General features: G+C 46.1%; 1 protein-coding gene across 2 annotated transcripts in view; it reads left to right on the plus strand.

The window, feature by feature from the left end:
- prkd3 (protein kinase D3) overlaps positions 1–11,938 on the plus strand; it is a 40,534-nt gene extending 28,596 nt beyond the window's left edge. Inside the window, exons 11-19 of one of the 2 annotated variants that reach the window (XM_030116132.1) lie at positions 4,263–4,539; positions 5,613–5,665; positions 6,053–6,125; positions 6,206–6,312; positions 6,388–6,549; positions 8,132–8,230; positions 8,303–8,570; positions 8,882–8,967; positions 10,115–11,938. In XM_030116132.1, the coding sequence (XP_029971992.1) occupies positions 4,263–4,539; positions 5,613–5,665; positions 6,053–6,125; positions 6,206–6,312; positions 6,388–6,549; positions 8,132–8,230; positions 8,303–8,570; positions 8,882–8,967; positions 10,115–10,288 (1,299 nt within the window). In that variant the 3' untranslated portion in view covers positions 10,289–11,938. The remainder of the gene's footprint in view (positions 1–4,262; positions 4,540–5,612; positions 5,666–6,052; positions 6,126–6,205; positions 6,313–6,387; positions 6,550–8,131; positions 8,231–8,302; positions 8,571–8,881; positions 8,968–10,114) is intronic. The other variant, XM_030116133.1, reaches the window with a different exon arrangement.
- Positions 11,939–18,089: the final 6,151 nt, after the last annotated feature.

Genomic DNA, 18,089 nt, shown 5'->3' on the forward strand with positions numbered 1-18,089 from the left:
GTCTTCTCATTCAGAAGTGGCGTTTCTGAGGCTGCTTAGGAGTGACCTGCTTTCGTGTTCCTGTGTGGATATTTGTCTGTCACATTTAATGAAAGGCATGTAAATAAGGTCTAACCAGCGGCCGTGCCTGAGTCAGCTTCAGGGTTGTCATATTGCAACTGTAAACTGTCCTGAGGTCAGTTTTGGCGCGCTGAAATTTCCCCTGTGGTTTTCACCCTGCGGCCCGGTCGCTTCCCTGCGCGAAGTGAAAGGCTTTCGTCACCGGCAGCGCCCGCTTTAGCTTCAGCGTTGTCACTGATCCAACAAGCGGGGCATTTGGAGGGGGTTTTAGAAGAAACTAAAAATTCCTCACAATAAATAAATAAAAAGTGGGTCTACGGAGAATTTTGATGCAAAAAACCAAAACCAAACAGGTAGTTATTTTTAGAGTATAAACTTTATTTTGGTGAGTTCTAGCCATGACCGCCAGGGGCACCGGCACCCAGACTCCCCCCGACTCCGACAGACAGGGGGACCCCCCCACACCGAAGTGGGGGGTCCCCCAAACCAGGACCTACGGGACCGAGGGGACCTACGGACAGCGCCACCAGCAGGCCCCAGTGCGGAGGAACCCCCTGAGGATTCCTCAGGACTTTAACTTAAAAACAAGTAAAAGAGCCTTAAAAACGTCAGATTGATGTCGGTTTTACTTGAAGCTTGGCTGAAGCTTCATCGGTTAGTTGGACAAAGATGCTGCTAGCACGTTTTACAGTAAAGTGAACATTTATGCTGAATTTTGGTGTTACTTTTCATTTCATTTTCCTTTATTTGTTTCGGAGGGACACTGCGCATTAATAAACATTTTACATAAAAAATAAATGTAAATGCACCCGAGTTAGCCAAAAGGCTAGTTTACATCGTCTGTCCCCCCTGCCAGAGCTAAAAGGCCAGTGCCTGGTAGGGAAGAGATAAAAATGATACATACTATACAAATGCAAAGTGCAGAATACAGATCAACAATAAAAATACAAATATACATGAAATAAACAGCTATATACGTACATACTATGTGACCCAATCTCATACTCGCTAAAAATATATATAAATAATTTACTCATTAATACACAAAATTGCTACAAAACATATATCGTATTCATTCGGTTACAGTCATGTTTAACGCTCAGGATCAGAGAAAAGGAAGACCAGTTCAGGCCCCAGCGGATGTAGAATTCAATGTTCACATCTTTGACTATCGATTAGCCAACTCTTAAGTTTGTTTTTGAAGGAGATGTATGAGCTGGATTCTCTGATGCTTTGTGGGATCTCATTCCACTCTTGAGCTGTCTTGTAAGAGAACACAGACTGTCCAAATGAACTCCTTAGGAGAGGAATTTTACTGTCACCTCTGACTGCTCCTCTAGTTCCAGTCGTTGGGGATCGAAAATGTATTAAGTCACAAAGCGGAGGCGGTGCAGAGCGCTGACATATCCGGAACATTAGGCAACAGTTTTTAAAAATAACGAGATTTTCCCAGCTTAACGGTCTGTATTTTTGTAATATAGTGCAGTGATGGTATGCTCTCAGTTTTTTTATCCAAGACTTTGAGAGCTTGTTTATATAGAGACATGACCGGTGTTAAGGTAGTGCTGTTAGCAGTAAACCAAGTGGATAAGAAGTAGTTTATATGGGATAAAATAAGAGAAAACGTGTACAATTTTGCAGCTTTGGTAGTCATGTGATTTCTAAGATGACGAAAATTTGCCAAAGCAGACCTTACATTTCTACAGATCTTGGAGACATGATTTTTAAAAGTGAGATTACAGTCAATCATGATGCCTAAGTATTTGTATTCCTTTACTATTTGTATTTTCTTAGGCCCCATTTACACAATGTTTCAAAAGAAACCGTGTTTCAGTTTTGGAAATATTTAGAAGAAAAAAAAAAGCAGAAATGCAGAAAAAAAAGTGTGCATGTTGGGCCACTGTGTGGATGTTGTTGTTGGTTTTTGTAATGAAGCCGAACGTGGATTATTATGGCACTCCTTCGGTAAACAGAAGTTTAGGGAAATAGTAACCAAGCTGCGTGCCACTCAGTGAAGTAGTAGTTAGTCATAGTGGTCTGTCTTTGCTTGTCTGTCTCTCGATGTTTGCACTGTGGAGAAGTGGTGACCTGTTGATCGTGCACCCTGCCTTCACCCGATGTCATCTGGGATTGAACTTAGCACCCGATGACCCTAAGTTGAGCAGCGTAGTGGATGAATGGATGAAGTGGCAGGGCTGCGGCTCCATTCAGATTAAAGCTTTGGCCGATGCTAAACGTCTAAACGAGCAGGACAGAGCGAGGCAGCAGCCCGACGAACTCTCTTCTTCGCTGGTGATGAGTGACTGATGTGGCACTGCAGGGAATATGCCGCTCCATCACGCATCGCTCTCGGGCCAAGCTTTGAGCTCGGTGGCATCATTTCAAATGTGTGACACTTCCCGCTCGGCGGCAGCGCCGTAGCCAGTCATTACACCGCCGCAGGGGCTCAGCAGTGGAGTAATTACATGCCCAGGCCTGAGGGAGGGAACTGCAGCCTGTAAGGTAAAGACTTCCACATGTGTATTAGTGGTTGTGTGTGTGTGCGTGCATGTGTGTGTGTGTGTGGAGAGAGGGCAATGAGAGGGAGATGTAATGATTTTATTGTTCATGTCGCTTTGTGTGTTTGGAGAATTTGACACCTCCCTGAGCGGCGGTTGGAGGTGCGCTGCTTCACTCTGGTGAAACAGGTGGTTCCATACACAGCCGTATGAACATCCCACATCTCTGCTTTGTGACTGTTTCCATTCAGATTAGTTGGGTATCAAGCCAGAAAAGCTTAATTCCAACTCTGTTTTTCTTCCAATTACTCTGTCACACCCTGCGTCCCCTGCCACTAAAGTCTTTGAGAGGAAACCTCAGCGGGGAGCGAGTCCTCGGGGTGTGTTTACTGGCAGCTTTATGTGGTTCTTTATTATCAACTTGGCACTCAGCAATGCTTAAAACCTTCAGGGGACTAATTGAAAGCTTGCTGTAAATCCCTTCGTTTTATGCTGCGGCGTTTGCTCTTTGTCCCCCGCCTCGTTCCTTCAAATCAGAGCATTTTTATCTGCAAATGACTTTAATGTGAGTAGAACGACTGCGCTTCCTTCTGGGGGTCTCTCTAAAGAGGGGGTATCCGGGAAGTCTTGGGCATTTGCCTTTCATTTGTCTGAAGCCTGCTGCGCATCAGTGTGTGGCCACTGTCCTCCCCTCGCCCCTCTTTCTTTCTACCTCCGATCTGATTAGTGGCGGTCTCGTGGCGGCCCGCTCGCCAGGCATGGCAGCCATTTTCACCATTTGGAAGCCATAACGGCTGCTCGTTTGAAGACGAGACCCCTGTACTTGTGGCTTTCTCTGAAGAACCTTTCATGGGGTGAGGGGGCTTCTCTCTGTCTCTGCCAGACTCAGTGCGCCCCGTCACACACACACACACACACACTCACACGCCGCACTGTTGTGGAACAGTAGTTGCCTCATCTTTCGTCTCCGTGGCTGGCGGTAGCGCCGGCGGCTCGTGTTCAGGAGGGGCCCTCCAGCTCGGCCCGGCCCTGCCTTGTAATCAGGGAACCAGAGCGCTCGGGCCACCGCAGGGCCCCGCTCACGTGACCGGGCCCCGCTAACCACAAGCACTTCATCCGATACTCTGTGGTGAGCCACGCGGAGGGGACGGCGCGCGCCTCCGCCGGCCCCCATTGGCTGGAAATCCAGCGTGTTTTTTTCAGCTCCGACCCTCCCTCCTGTCTTTGATTTGAGAGTTTGAAAGGGGAAGGGGGGACTTTTAAAGTGCGCTGCCGCTGTCCTCTCTGTCTGAGCTCAGAAGAGAGAGAAGAGGCGAGGGCAGAGTCAGAGCTGGGACTGCTGTGAGTGTCACCTGGGTTATTTTGGATTGTTACCTGTTGATGTTTTATCGTTTGGATGCAACTGGGCAGGTTCTGGTTGGGAGGACTATTATTATGATGCTTGATGCTTGAACAAATGAAGCTACATAATGTGTACTTTGAAGATTTTTTGTGTGATTTTGGAGTAATAATTTATAGGTCTGCCTTTATTAATGTATTTTCAGCATGTGCTCCTGTGTTTTGGCCATTTTTAATGTCACTGAGAGGAGTGTCAGTATCCATATTGAGAAAAGTAGACCAAACCTACCAGGGAAACACATGATATAGCATTTCTCTCTCCTTCAGCCTGTTTTTCTAATTAGCCGTCTGTCTCCGGTCCTGCAGGAAATCCCCCTGTCGGAGATCCTCCAGGTGGAGCAGTCCAGAGACTACAGCAGTCTGGCCCAGGGCAGCAACCCTCACTGCTTCGAGATCATCACGGCCACCATGGTCTACTACGTGGGGGAGCACAACGGCAGCCACTACCACAGCCCGGCACTGGCCGCCTCCGGGGTGGGCATGGAGGTGGCCCAGGGCTGGGAGAAGGCCATCCGCCAGGCGCTGATGCCCGTCACCCCGCAGCCCAGCGTGGCCAGCGCTGTCGGCCAGGGCAAAGATCACAGTACGTGGAGCTTATCTCAACTCCTATGCTTGAAAAAAAACCAAACAATCTCACAGTTTTGTCGTTCCCTTCTTCAAATATTTCTCTCTTGCCTTGAGAAGAAGTTGACTTTGTGCCTACAAGCGCCATGACGAAGTGATGCTGACTTTGATTAGCTGTGTTGAAAGTCTGCGGTTAGACAAATACAAAGGAGAGCTTTCTTTTCGTGACATTAGCGTGAAGGAGACAAAAGCCTTTGATGACTTGCAAAATGTCTTAAACTGCAGGGGAAAGCCCTGAATTAGTGTCTGTAGGCTGGAGGAAGTGAGGCGGTGAAGTCACCTTCTGGAGAGAAGAGTTACATGACTGCACAGAAACTGAGCTGGGCTCTCATTGGTCGGGACAGAGATGTTATTGTCCGGGGTTACAAATCAATCACATGGGTTTCACATGAGCGTCTCATTACACGTTATGTTAGCATTGCACAACGCTGGAGAACTTACATCACTTCTGAAACTACTTCTCATTCAAAATTACTCTTTTTTTTTAACTTATCTGGAATAATTAGTTATTTAATGAAGCCTTAAATAGAAATGTCTGTAACTGAAGTGGACCATACTGTGATGGATGCACACAGGCCTGTATTGAAAGATTTCTCTGGGACAGGAGCTGACTGATTTCCAGCATTACTTTTCCTGCTGGCTTGTACCTCTCGCTGCCTTCCCATTGGCCAGTCTGCAGGATTGCCCCACCCCCCCCTTGCTGCTGTCTGGATTCTCAGTTTTGAAATGCGTGGCATACTTGCACTGTTCGGTCACACATAGCTTTCCAGATCAATTTTATAGCCAATTCATTGTGTAATAAAATGCTTCATTATGTGAAGCTGTGACTTATTGCATGCAGCTGCGATAAGTCCGAAGAAGGTCGCGGAAAAAAAACAGAAGTACTAGTATGTGAGCAATGCACCCCTGACTTGGATTACTTAAGGATTCACTGGTTGCTTTTGTGGGTCGTGAAGCAGCAGGGTTTCTTTTTTTTTTTCTTCTTCTTCTATTGTTGAAAGTAGGAAACATCGTGCGTGCTTTCTCTTGCAGAAGAGCTGTCCATCAGCATATCTGTATCCAACTGCCAGATCCAGGAGAATGTGGTAAATGAGACTTCTTCTTTCTTCTCCGCGACGCTCTTGCACAATTTCCCAGCACAGCCTGCAAATTCATGCATTTATGTTCCATTAAAGTCGCTGCTGCGGTGAGATCAGAAATCACATCCTACTGTTTCTTTTACTCCAGCATCCAGTGGAAATGGGGAAGCTGCAGACTGTTTCTTTTCGGTCTCTCTGACTTAGTTCCACTTCTGCAACGAGTGAAAGTTAAACATTTGGCAACACCAGAAAACATTTTGGGAGAGCAACACTTGTGCCGCCAAACCAGAGATGATGTAACTGTCGCTTGATTGCCTGTTGCAGCATGGAAAATTAACTTGAATGTTTCCACAAGAAAAGAGTAAAACACTGTAATTCACTGACTGTGCGCAGGATATTGCCTCGGTGTACCAAATCTTCTCTGATGAAGTGCTGGGATCCGGCCAGTTTGGCATCGTGTACGGAGGTATGTCTCCTTTATTGTATACTGCAGCTCCAGGGTGAACTGAACGATATGTAACGCCGCTATTTGAATGTGCATTTTAGGCAAACATAGAAAAAGTAGCAGAGACGTGGCCATCAAGGTTATCGACAAGATGAGATTTCCCACCAAGCAAGAGAGCCAGCTCAGGAACGAGGTGGCCATATTACAGGTGATGGCACTGTCCAGTCGAAAAAATACGTTTTAGGAGCGATGTGTGTCTCATGCTTCGTGTGTCTTTCTGCAGAATCTGCACCATCCGGGCATCGTTAACCTGGAGTGCATGTTCGAGACGCCCGAGCGGGTGTTTGTCGTCATGGAGAAGCTTCACGGCGACATGCTGGAGATGATCCTGTCGAGCGAGAAGAGCAAACTGCCCGAGCGAATCACCAAGTTTTTGGTCACGCAGGTGTGTGTGTGTGTGTGTGTGTGTGTGTGTGTGTGTGTGTGTGTGTGTGTGTGTGTGTGTGTGTGCGTGCTTGCTTCACAATGGCTGTTTAACCTTCTTGCATTACCTCATTCTTCCCTCAAGCTTTAAATTTCATCCGGTTTGGTTTTATTGATACAGCGCCATTTACAACACAGCCATCTCACGGCACTTTACGTTCTTGTAAAGTCTATAGAGAAAAAGCCAAAATGAGAAAGCAAAGGCCACAGTGGAAATGAAAAAGTCTTCTTTTTCAGCCAGACTTGCAACCATTCATTTCCGGTTGGTTTTAGGACAGAAAACTACACACATTCAATTGAACAAGCAGACTTTCGACTCGTGGGATCCAAGAAAACCTGTTTAAAAAAATTTATTTTAGCCTTTAGCTGCACCACATAAAAGGTGCAGAAGCACAAACATGCAGGGCAGACATTGCATTTTCTTACTGACGCGATCTGGCCTATAACTAACCCAGTAACTGTAAGTTTTAGGCTTCCATGTCTGCTTTATCTAATTTAAGAGTACTAAAACCAAAGGTGCACCAAGGACAGGTTAGCAGCCATCACAAAGAGCGTACTGATCACACTCACATTCACAGAAAGGGTCATCAGAGAGCCTCCAACACAGTGGATGAAAACTGGCACATGAAGAACATGAAAATTATGACTAAAAAAAGAATCAAATCCAGAACGTTCTCACTGTGAGGCGACATTGTTTTATGATTTATTGCAGAAATGCAGCATTTTGAAAAGATTTAAAACCAAAACTGTTTCATATTTCAAAAATAATTGAAACTGAAACTGTCCGTTCAACCTCAAAATAAATAATATTATGATATATAAACTGCCATTTGCAAGCCGGTGAGATTTCCTTCAGCTCCTGCTGGGGTGTTTTCGTCTCATTCCTTTTCTAAAGCAGCTTTCTCCCCTCTGTCCGTCTGTCTTGTCGTCTGTGGAGCGATGAGCCTCAGCCCCGGCTCTGGGGCCTGTTTACTCTTGTGGTGAGCCGACCAAAGCGGACTGAGGGGAGGGATGTTTACGGGATTTGGCGTGCGCGGCGTGGCGGCCTCCTCCTCGGCCGTGGATTACAGCCTGCAGCGCGCCGGCGGCTTTGCGGCCTGATTAGAGAAAGCGACGGGGCTCCGGGGCCCCTCCACGGATCCCGGACTCCCGAACGGGAGCGGGGCCATTAACAACAGCCCCATTAGCTGCGGCCGGCCGGGCTCTGATGTGGCCGGGGGGACTTCTGTCGAAGCCAGGGTCAGGGTAGGGGAGCCAGGCGCGCTGTGGTTTTTGGGAGCGCGCCATCGGCAGACATGCGCGGCGTGCGCCAGGCCTCGTGAATACAGATGATGAGATGAGATCATGTGTCCTTATGTGAAGGCACTGGTCAAGATGGGAGTATTTACGGGCATCAGTGTGCTTATACTGCCACTATATTTACATACGGCAGAACCAGAGATTATACAAACAGCGCAGTGTTTATAAAGCACGCTCGATAGCTTTAGAGTTTACACTGCTGTCATCTGGATTATTTTAGCTGAATCTGTGTGTGTTTGCAACAGATCCTCGTGGCCTTGAGACATCTGCACTTCAAAAATATTGTTCACTGTGACTTGAAGCCTGAGAATGTACTACTGGCCTCCGCAGAGCCGTTTCCTCAGGTAAGCACTGACGTCTATGTTTTTCTGTTGTTAGTGTGAACACGTTCACCGATTTTGATCCCACTTCTCCAGGTGAAGCTGTGTGACTTCGGCTTCGCGCGCATCATCGGCGAGAAGTCGTTCCGGCGGTCGGTGGTGGGCACGCCGGCCTACCTGGCCCCCGAGGTGCTGCGCAGCAAAGGCTACAACCGCTCCCTGGACATGTGGTCGGTGGGGGTCATCGTGTACGTCAGCCTGAGCGGCACCTTTCCTTTCAACGAGGACGAGGACATCAACGACCAGATCCAGAACGCCGCTTTCATGTACCCGCCCACGCCCTGGAAGGACATCTCCACCGAGGGTAGGGAGGCAGAGTCCGGCATGAAAGTCCCCGCAGCTTCATATAATCTGGGCCGGAGGTGACCTGTTTGCTCCGGTAGTTTACTGTCAAACTGACATTTAGACACGCCGCTGCAGAGCTGACACCCCCACCTACACGTCTGGCTCGTCTGAACTTTACACTGAGGTTTCTTTGAGATGAATCACCAACTGTCCAAGCAGCATTTCCCCTTCTCCCACATAGTGTTCACGATAATACGCAGCCAAAACTTGTGTTAATGCGAATATTTAGCATACCGGCCACTTACTCGTCTTCTGTTGTTTTCCTCACAGCCACAGATCTGATCAACAATCTCCTTCAAGTCAAGATGAGGAAGAGGTACAGCGTGGACAAGTGTCTCAGCCACCCCTGGTTACAGGTAACACACTCCCTCAACCCATTAGCCTCTTTAAATCTAGTTTTTAGAAAATGTCAATCATGTATCAGTTCAATCCAATAAATGCCATGACTTGAGATTATGAGAAACATGAGCTTATACTGGCTAGAAGTCATTAATTACATGTTTTTACAGCAGGAGGTTATGATCCAGGGCAATTGACTGAAATTATATTTGAAGAGGAAATTATATTTGGCTTGACAGTCTGTAATTTAAAGAGGAATATATGACCAGGGTTCAAAGCGAAATTATGTGACTTTATGATCTGCTCCATTAAAGAATGAAAATCTGAAATTGCTTTGTCCAAATCAATTCATTCAACTTGGTTAACATCAGTTTTACATTTTAATTTGCTTTCACTTCCTCAGTTCTTTCATTGGTTTGATACAAATCTCTTTTTTTACTCTCATATTTATGTATACTGGCTCATTTGAGGAGCTTTTTGAGCTTTAAACGATTTTTGTTCTTGCGTTTTGAATGACTGCCGTACAGACAGGATCACATGGAGCTTGAAAATACTGCTGAACTGTGTGGCTTCAGAAGTCCTTCGTCTACTGTAATTGTCACAGCTGATAATAAGAGCATATTGGAGCTGTACTTCACCAGGTTATCTGAGTTGAAGAGTGTAAAGTGGCAAATAGACCGAAAACGTTTGGAGGCTGATATTCGTTGGTGCAGGGTTCTGAGTCAGTCTGAGCTCACAGTGGGTGAAGGCAGGTTACACACACTGGAATTCACACATATTAGAGTCACCGATTGACCTGGAATGCCTGCTTTTGGAGCGCTGAGGGGAAACTGTAGTACACTCTTCCTCTGGTAAATATTTTCCACTGCCGAACAGATGCAGAGCAGGTGTGGGTGATTTCTGCAGATAATAGAGAGGAATAGAGGCAGATATAGCAAGAGCAGTGAGTCTCCAGTTTCAGCCTGAACTGCATACTGTTATCCTTTTCTTTCTTTTTCTTGTGTTCCTACTGTTAGTCTCAAACTGGGACGGCTCATTTCAGATCAGGTAACTGTGATGTTAAAAGAAGAAGTTGGGATTTCCTTTGCGATAGGGAAAAACATTTGTGAGAGCTGCAGATTTTCCCTCCGGGCAGAACCTGAACGTCCTGGTTTCTGTCCTCAGGACTACCAGACGTGGCTGGACCTGCGGGAGTTCGAGACGCGGCGAGGCGAGCGCTACATCACCCACGAGAGCGACGACGCGCGCTGGGAGGAGTACGCGGACGAGCACAGTCTGGTTTACCCCAAGCACTTCATCATGGCTCCCAACCTGGACGACATGGAAGAGGACCCCTAGTGGCAGAGGGGGGGAGTCGATGCTGCGTCTTAAATATGAGGGACAGGAACTGTCACTGGGGACTTTGCGCACAAAGGCTTTGGGAGCGGCAGGTTTTCCCTCCAGAACTGTCTGCGGTGGGAACAGAGGGAAGCAGGAGAGTCGCTCTCTGGAAGCTTCAGAAGGGGGGGAAAACCCCGATTCGGTAGCGCCATGCAGCGCTACAAACAGCCAGCAGGTGGAGTGGCGGATCACAGGAGGAAAACTGTGAGGAGAGAGACGGGCCCTCTCTTCTTTGTACTATAGAAAACATTCCACGGACTCGCTCGGTTTTGAGAACAATCGAAGACCAAAGGTTGAACGTAATACAGCTAATTTACACGCAATTCCCTACAAGCCTGAGTTTATGCTAGCTGTGTTATTGATCATGGAAAAAAAGAAATGCTCGCACCAGGATTAAAGGGCACTTTTCACAAGGGATTACTGGTCCGAGACTCAAACACACACGCGTTTGCTGTCATCTCCGAACAGTTTGTGAGGCTGTCCTTTGGTATGAAACTGGAACCATCACATGCATTTGTATGTCTGTTTTTTTTTTACTTTAATGTATTTAGTATTGTAGGTTTTTGCACTATATTACTATTGATCATAGCGATTGAATAGAAACACTATTCACTGCTACAGAAAACAAAGCAGTGAAATCGGTGGAATTCAGTGAAAAAGTCATCCGAGATTTGACGTCTTAGCAGGTATTTTTATTACCACAGGTCAAAGGTCATGTGTGGGAATTATCTGCTCCCAATAAGAGACCAAGAGATGATGAGACATTATGCTCATTTCAGTGTTTCCAAACTGTTTTTCTCAGTGTGAATTTCATTTGAAGGCGATGAACTTTTGTCGAAATGCAATAACGGCGCCGACCCTCCTGTTGGACCTGAGATTAAAACATGCGGCGCGCTCTTACATTGCGTCTCTGCGTCCTTTTCCCCCCCGAGCGTCTGGCAGTGAATGTGACTCTTCGACAGCTCTGGGTGTTGCTGATGCTCTGCAGGTGTGTGAAGCGTCGCCGTCGGTGGCCAAAACTAGAACAAAGATGCTGGTGTCGGTTGTTTTGTGTTGTCTGTATCAGGGGGTTTTCAAAGTGTGGGAGGCTCCAAACGCAATCCTCACACGCCGCGTGCTTTGTCTCACGCCACGGACTCATTTTTGAGTGAATGCCGGACTTCCAGATGTGTTTCTCATTATGAGATGTTGTTCGGATCGAATTATATTAAAAAGAATAACTCTTCTTGTGCTCGGCAGATGCTTTCAATTTGAAAGCCTGTTGATTTCTTTCTCTCAAGAATTAAGAGGAGTCAAAAACATCATGCTGGGATAAGGCATCCCCCCCCCCCCCCCCCCCAGCCCCTCAGAGAGCAGCCCGACCCCACACTTTGGAAAACAGCTGGTCCAGGTCATTTCAGCATCCCCTCTGTATAAACTCGGTTTGTTTGGTTCATGTGGGAGTTTATAGGACTACACACTTGTAGTCTGCTCTCTTTGTGTGTTTTTTGGGAGTTTGTTCCTGTTGTCCTGTTGTTTTTTTTTTTCCGTCTCTGTTGCCGCTGGATTGGCAGGTGTCAGTGTTTTGTATATTTCAGTACATATTAATTGAATAAAACCTTAACTGTATGTGTCTTGGAGCATTTTCTCTCTGTGCACTCCTCAATCCATCATTGCTACGACTTTGTCTGCCTTCGGATTTCACAGTGCTGGAACACCAAACTTTACAGAAAGATATACATAATTCATTTGAAGTGTATCCATGAAATTTCCAGAATTTTCAGCACTTGTTCATAATTTTTTCTGCGATTAAGCTTCTATTTTTGGCTGAATGGAACTGGACTGACTGCTAACTTACACCGTTATCGAAGGGTTTTAACTGGAGGGAATATTCCAGTTTCATCAGCCACCAAGGTGATTTGCATTGCTTGTAATATTCGCTCACACTTCATTGATGACAGGACACTAAATCCATCCAATAGGAGGAATTTGGGGGTTCCTCAGGGACATACAGACAGGGGGCGATGGGGGATAAAACCTGAAACATTCTGAGTAAGCGACAAGGACTCTATTAACTGAAGCATACACAAATGAGTATTGTAAGTTGCATGTGCATATAAAGCCAAAACTTTCATTTGCTGCAGGGTAAATCCTAAATTACCTGTTCATCACAGGGCAAACAAAGAGAGAACATCACCAAACACTCTCTGAATCACACTTACGGAGAATTTAGACACAGAAAAGCACCTTAAAGGCACGAATTTGGAATGTAAGAAGAAAGCAAAGACCACTCATGTGTAGGCAGGAAATGCAATCTATGAGCACAAACCACGACAACACAAGAAATGAAGTTAATTTCTGCAGCCCCTCTCTGGAGAAGACATCACAAAGAAGTGCTCAGCAATAAAACATCTAAGAACGGCCAGGCTTCACATTTGTGGAGCAACTGCCTTTATTTTTCTGTGTCATGCACCGAGTGTGTGTGTGTGTGTGTGTGTGTGTGTGTGTGTGTGTGTGTGTGTGTGTGTGTGTGTGTGTGTGTGTGTGTGTGTGTGTGTGTGTGTCAGGACTTCTCGTGTCAGACCCCATTCCCAGCAGCTGGATGCGATTGCTGCACCGCGCTGAGCCGCTCGCTGAGCCAGTCGCTCACCGCAGGGCCAGTAATGGTGCAGTTAAAGAGGGTGGTGGTGGTGACGCGGGGGTTTGTGGAGGACTTTGAAATCCCTGATGATAAAAGCTATCGCCGATTCCCTCCTCCCCCCACACTTGAAGCATGGAGTGTGTGTTTGGCTCCAGCCTGTATGAATGAATCGTCTCCCTCTTGGGTTGAGCTTCTTGAATGGGCTCATTGTTTGAAGGTGCCGTTTATCGTCCGCCGCTGCAGAGAACGGGCAGCTGTCACTGATTTGGACGAGTGTTTGAAGTGTTTGAAGCGTGCTTCTCTTGATATCAACTGACCCCTGCTTGCAATCATGACTGGCCACATTGCAGTGCTACCTTTTTTTTTTTTTTTTCTTCCTTTTCTGGGATAGATATTTGACACTGCTCTTTGCTGTCTATCAGTCTGAATGATTTCAAGATGTGGACTCCTGCAGACCCAACGACCCCATTAACCTCTGTGGGAGTGAGCATTTTATACACTGAGCAGGTCCTCAACGCAGCTGTCAGTAAAACAGCCTTTAGAGATTTAATAATGAACATCAAAAACTGTCTTTCATAATTTGCTATGATTTAGTGGAGCTTCACTTGAAGGACTCAAAAAAGAAGCAATGTCTCCCTCCTCTGGCTGAAAGCTTCAGTGTTTTATCCATGAGGCCAGACAGAACACAGTTGGATCACAAGTAGGGTGGACAATTAAGACGACTTCTTCAACAACTAACCAATGTCGCGTAGAGAGAAAATGTTTAGATCAGGCAGGTTACAGCTTTACGTCGAATGGTTTCTATTACTTTTTATTTGCTTGTGTCTTTTGGCTGCATGTGGGTCTCGTCTGTGTGTGGTTTCATCGAGGTTTTAAAAGACAGCAGAGTAAGTGAGATGCCAGCGCCGTACAGGTAAAGACACCAAATACAACCATACAAGGCAACATCACACAAGATGAATATGAGGCTGTGACTTGGCTTCATGCCGGATCCATCATATAGAGGTTGACAGCAGGAAAAGTAGAAATGAATCATTTGTTTTGTCTCAAACAAAACAAATAGTGCCTCCACTAAACCACAAAATGAGGGTTGCTAAGCAACACAAACATTTTTCTATGGGTTTCATTGTATAAATGTATAAATTAACATGAGTTTAGTCATTTAACCTACATTTATTTACATTCCACATCAAACCAGATCAAATATTATATTATATTATATTATATTATATTATATTATATTATATTATATTATATTATAGAGACAGCAGGTAAATTTGTGATTCTATAGGCCTGTGTGAATGTGAATGAGTGTTTATGCCTGTTTTCCTCATTTTGGACTGATTACTAATCCAAGATGTTGCCTTGTACCTTTTTAAAAATGCATAGTTGATGTTTTTATTCTGAATCAGATACAGATAACTGGAGGTGGGAAACACCAGGCTTCTTTTCAGCCATAAAAGGAATTTTGAGAGCGAATTCTTTAGTTCAAAGCATACTGTATCTCTGTGGAACTGAGGATGTTATTTTTTTTGCATTAAATATTGCATATTCCTGTTCTACATCGTCAGAATGAAAGTGGATGACTGCTTCAGGAGCTGATCGCACCTCGGATATAAAATGTGTGAACAATCCTTCCACCGAGTTAGTTACTCTCTCTGGATTCAGGGACAAAACAGTTCTCCTTACAGCCAGAAGGTGTCACTCTCTGTTGGTTTATCTACTGAAAGAGCAAAGCTGGAGTTGACTCAGTAAGTGCATTTGATGAAGCATTAGGTTATTATAGAATGAAAGTACTTTTCTTTTCGTTTGCACACAGACTGTAAGAAATACTATCTTTTAAACAGGAATGTCAAAGCAGATACTGAGAGTCTCACAATGAGAGTGCATGCAGGATAATTTCAGCTGGTTTGGAGCAAACTGTGACCCCTCATTTCAATTTTTGAGATTTTTAATGACGCTTGCGTGAATTAAAACTCTGTAACAAGCCCTGAGTCAGTGATATTTCCTGTTGAAAGATCACAGACAGCGTTGAGTCTGTGCCGCCCTGATCCCGGGGTCTGCCTGTGTTTGTCCAGCAGCTTTGCCTTGGTAGCTTCTCGGCAGGTTTCTCGTCACCTCGAGGGGAGGTCTGCGTGTCGTGCATGCCCGCCACCCCCCACCGCAGCCAGCTCCCCTCTCTTCTCCTCGATTCCTCCACTTCTCCATGCTGGGTATCCATGGGCTGCAGACCAAACAAGCAAACAAACAGAACAACAGAAAAACCCATCACCCAGACAAGACTGGTCTGGGCTTGAGTGTGAGGGGGGCGAGAGAGAGAGCGAGAGAGAGAGAGAGAGAGAGAGATGGGGGACAGATCTTGTTTGCTCTCTGGGCCAGTTCCATTTCACTGTGATGGCAGAGAAGGCCTCCCAGGACACGGCTATACCCCGCACTTCTGTTTGACTTCCAGGGAGGAGGGGGAGGGATGAAGGTGGTCCTCAGTCTGCACTGACACATCATCTTCTGACCCAATACACAGCTGGCCGCGGCCACGGGCTCGGTAGCCTTTACCTAAGCTGGCCCTGCACTCTTTAGCTGCGGTTGTCGGCCTTTATGGAGGGACTTGTTGGTGTGGCATTCAGCTGGTGGCCTTTTATCCTCACAATGCCGGCTCTCAGCAAATAGTTATTCATTATACGACATTCGCAGGAAATGTTGACAGGAACTAAAAACATAAATATGTAAGTACTAAACAGAAATGAGAGAAACAAAAACCAATGCCATTTATGGTGTGATCGTGTATAAAACATCTTCTTTACACCCTTCAGTTGTATGAGTTTTTAAATTTTGTGCAAAAAATTAATCTTATGTGGAAATGAAATCTGTTTAAAACTGTGAAGAGAGCACACATTCTCCAGTAATTATAGCACACACACGGTGCTGTACAGTTTTTTCACTCTTGCCTCACAGTAATAATGTTCCTGGTTTGAGTCTGACAGAGTTTGCATATTCATATTTGTCCTGTTCATGCATGAGTTTTCTCTGGTTACTCCTGTTTCCCTCCACCGTCCAGAAACACGGTGAAGTGGTGAGTCTAAATAGTGCATGCAAGTGGATCTGACTGTGTGTGACGACGTCTGTGTGACCGTATGACCGTATAACAGTTATTTATATTAATCGTAACGCTACAAATCTTAGAAAAACAGTACCTTTCTGCACTGAGCCGACCTGTCTACCAACACACTGACTGGATTTATTTATTTAGATTTGATGGTCGTATTGAGGAAGTAAGGTAATCTAAATGTTCTATATATCATTAATAGGTGTTATAGGATCTGAAGAAAAGATGTGCACAAAAGAGGAAGTTATAAATATGGTTCTTTTGTTGGTCACTGGTGCATGTGCTTCCTTATTTTCAGACGACCAGTCAGACACTCATTGCTTTGCTTTGACTCACATGCATTAGCACAACTGCCTTATTTGCTTCTGTGTCTCTAATAAAAGGCATAAGTCCCACCAAAAAAAACACTCCGATCTCTGATACAGTCTCCCGACACACAGTATTGTCCTTGTTATTTTCACATTGAGACCTTCGTGCCAAATAGACACAACTTCAGAGGGTATTTATACTGCAAGTCTGTGTAATGGAGACAAAGCAGTCCAAAACATTACAAGTGGCTGACAAGATCAACTTTCAGTTCCTCTGCATGTTTACCTCTTACCTACTAACCTAAATTTTAACCGTTTTGTTTGGGAGTTTTAGTTAATGATAAAATAATATTACGTCAATAAGTTTTCCTCAGTGTGTGTATTCCAGGAAAAAAAAAAAAAAAGGGCAACAGCTATGTGTGTGGCAGCATGCAGGGACACCGGGTCACTCTTTTGTTGCCCGCAGAGGAAATGAAAGGTAAGGAAATGGCGTCCCTGACGGGGAAAATGCATACGAGCTGTATAGGTACGTTTGATTTGCTGACTCCAGCTGTGCTCGGAGAATCCCCCTGACCCGTCCCGTGGTCCGGGTGCTTGTGTGGGGCCATGTGTACCCCCTTGCAAGGCGCAATACGCAACCCCCCCTCCTCCCTCAGCCCCTCCCTCCCCTGCCTCAAAAAAAAAAAAAAAAAAAAAAAAAAAAAAAAAAAGGGACGGCCATTGAACTCTCAGGCAAGTGGCAATATTTGCTCACCTGAAATACACGCATCTTGCCAATTGGGGTTGGGGTGGGCTCACGGTACAGGGAAGGCCCCCCTGATGCAGCTGTGCCCCAGAGAAAGACCAGACCAGGAAGTTTTGTGGCTGGATTAGAGGGAGGGGGGGGGGATATCCCTTGCCGGGGGGCTGTTTAGCGATGGCCGCCCCATTGTATCTTGAAGGAGGCAGGGTGGGTATTTGTTCGAAGCTGCAGGAGGCTGATGAGGTGCTAATCTGTTGAGTGGCTGTGCCATTGGGCCCCTGTTCCCAATAGCCTGTTAGCTGTCAGGGTCCTGTTAAAAAAAAAAAATAAAGAGAGAGAGAGAAAGAAAAAAAAAAAAAAAAGGCTAAATTTATGAGCCAGCAGGCCGGGCCTCGGCCATCGGCGTCCACGGGTAAGCAAACACAGATTGGACACTTCTGCCGCTGCTCTGGTTGGGGCAGGCTTTAACAGCGGGCGCCTGGGGTGACACGTAGGCAGCCTCTCTCAGCCCTCGCCGCCAGTCGTCGGCCTCTTCTGTAAACACTACAAATTAGCCATCTGCATATGGATGGGCCCTCGGTCGTTACAGGAAGGAGACGGCTGCCCGGGAGAAGGCTGGAGATATTGTCTCGCTCTCTCTCTCTCTCTCTCTCCCACTATCAGCTTTTAATTTCTCTGCTCATGCATGCAACACATGGGGAGCACATTTCACGGCGTTTAGGTATGCATGCGGCGATGCCCGGCTCCAGAGAGAGCGGGTGAGATTCGGCGGTGCGCCGCGCCGGAGCTCGAGGAAAATGAAAGCACGGGGCCGGCCGGCTGCCTCAGATAGGTTCAGGTCAGCAGTCAGAGGTAATCCCAAACTTGAATTTCCCCATCAGGCTGGAATACAGATAAGACGCCGGCAGATATGAGCCTCGCTCGCCGGCCGACTGTGTGAGTGATGGAAAAAAGGGACCCTCAGATGTAGAGATGTGCGTGTGTGT

The sequence above is a fragment of the Salarias fasciatus genome, chromosome 19 (assembly GCF_902148845.1).
Source record: "Salarias fasciatus chromosome 19, fSalaFa1.1, whole genome shotgun sequence".
Taxonomy (NCBI): Eukaryota; Metazoa; Chordata; class Actinopteri; order Blenniiformes; family Blenniidae; genus Salarias; species Salarias fasciatus.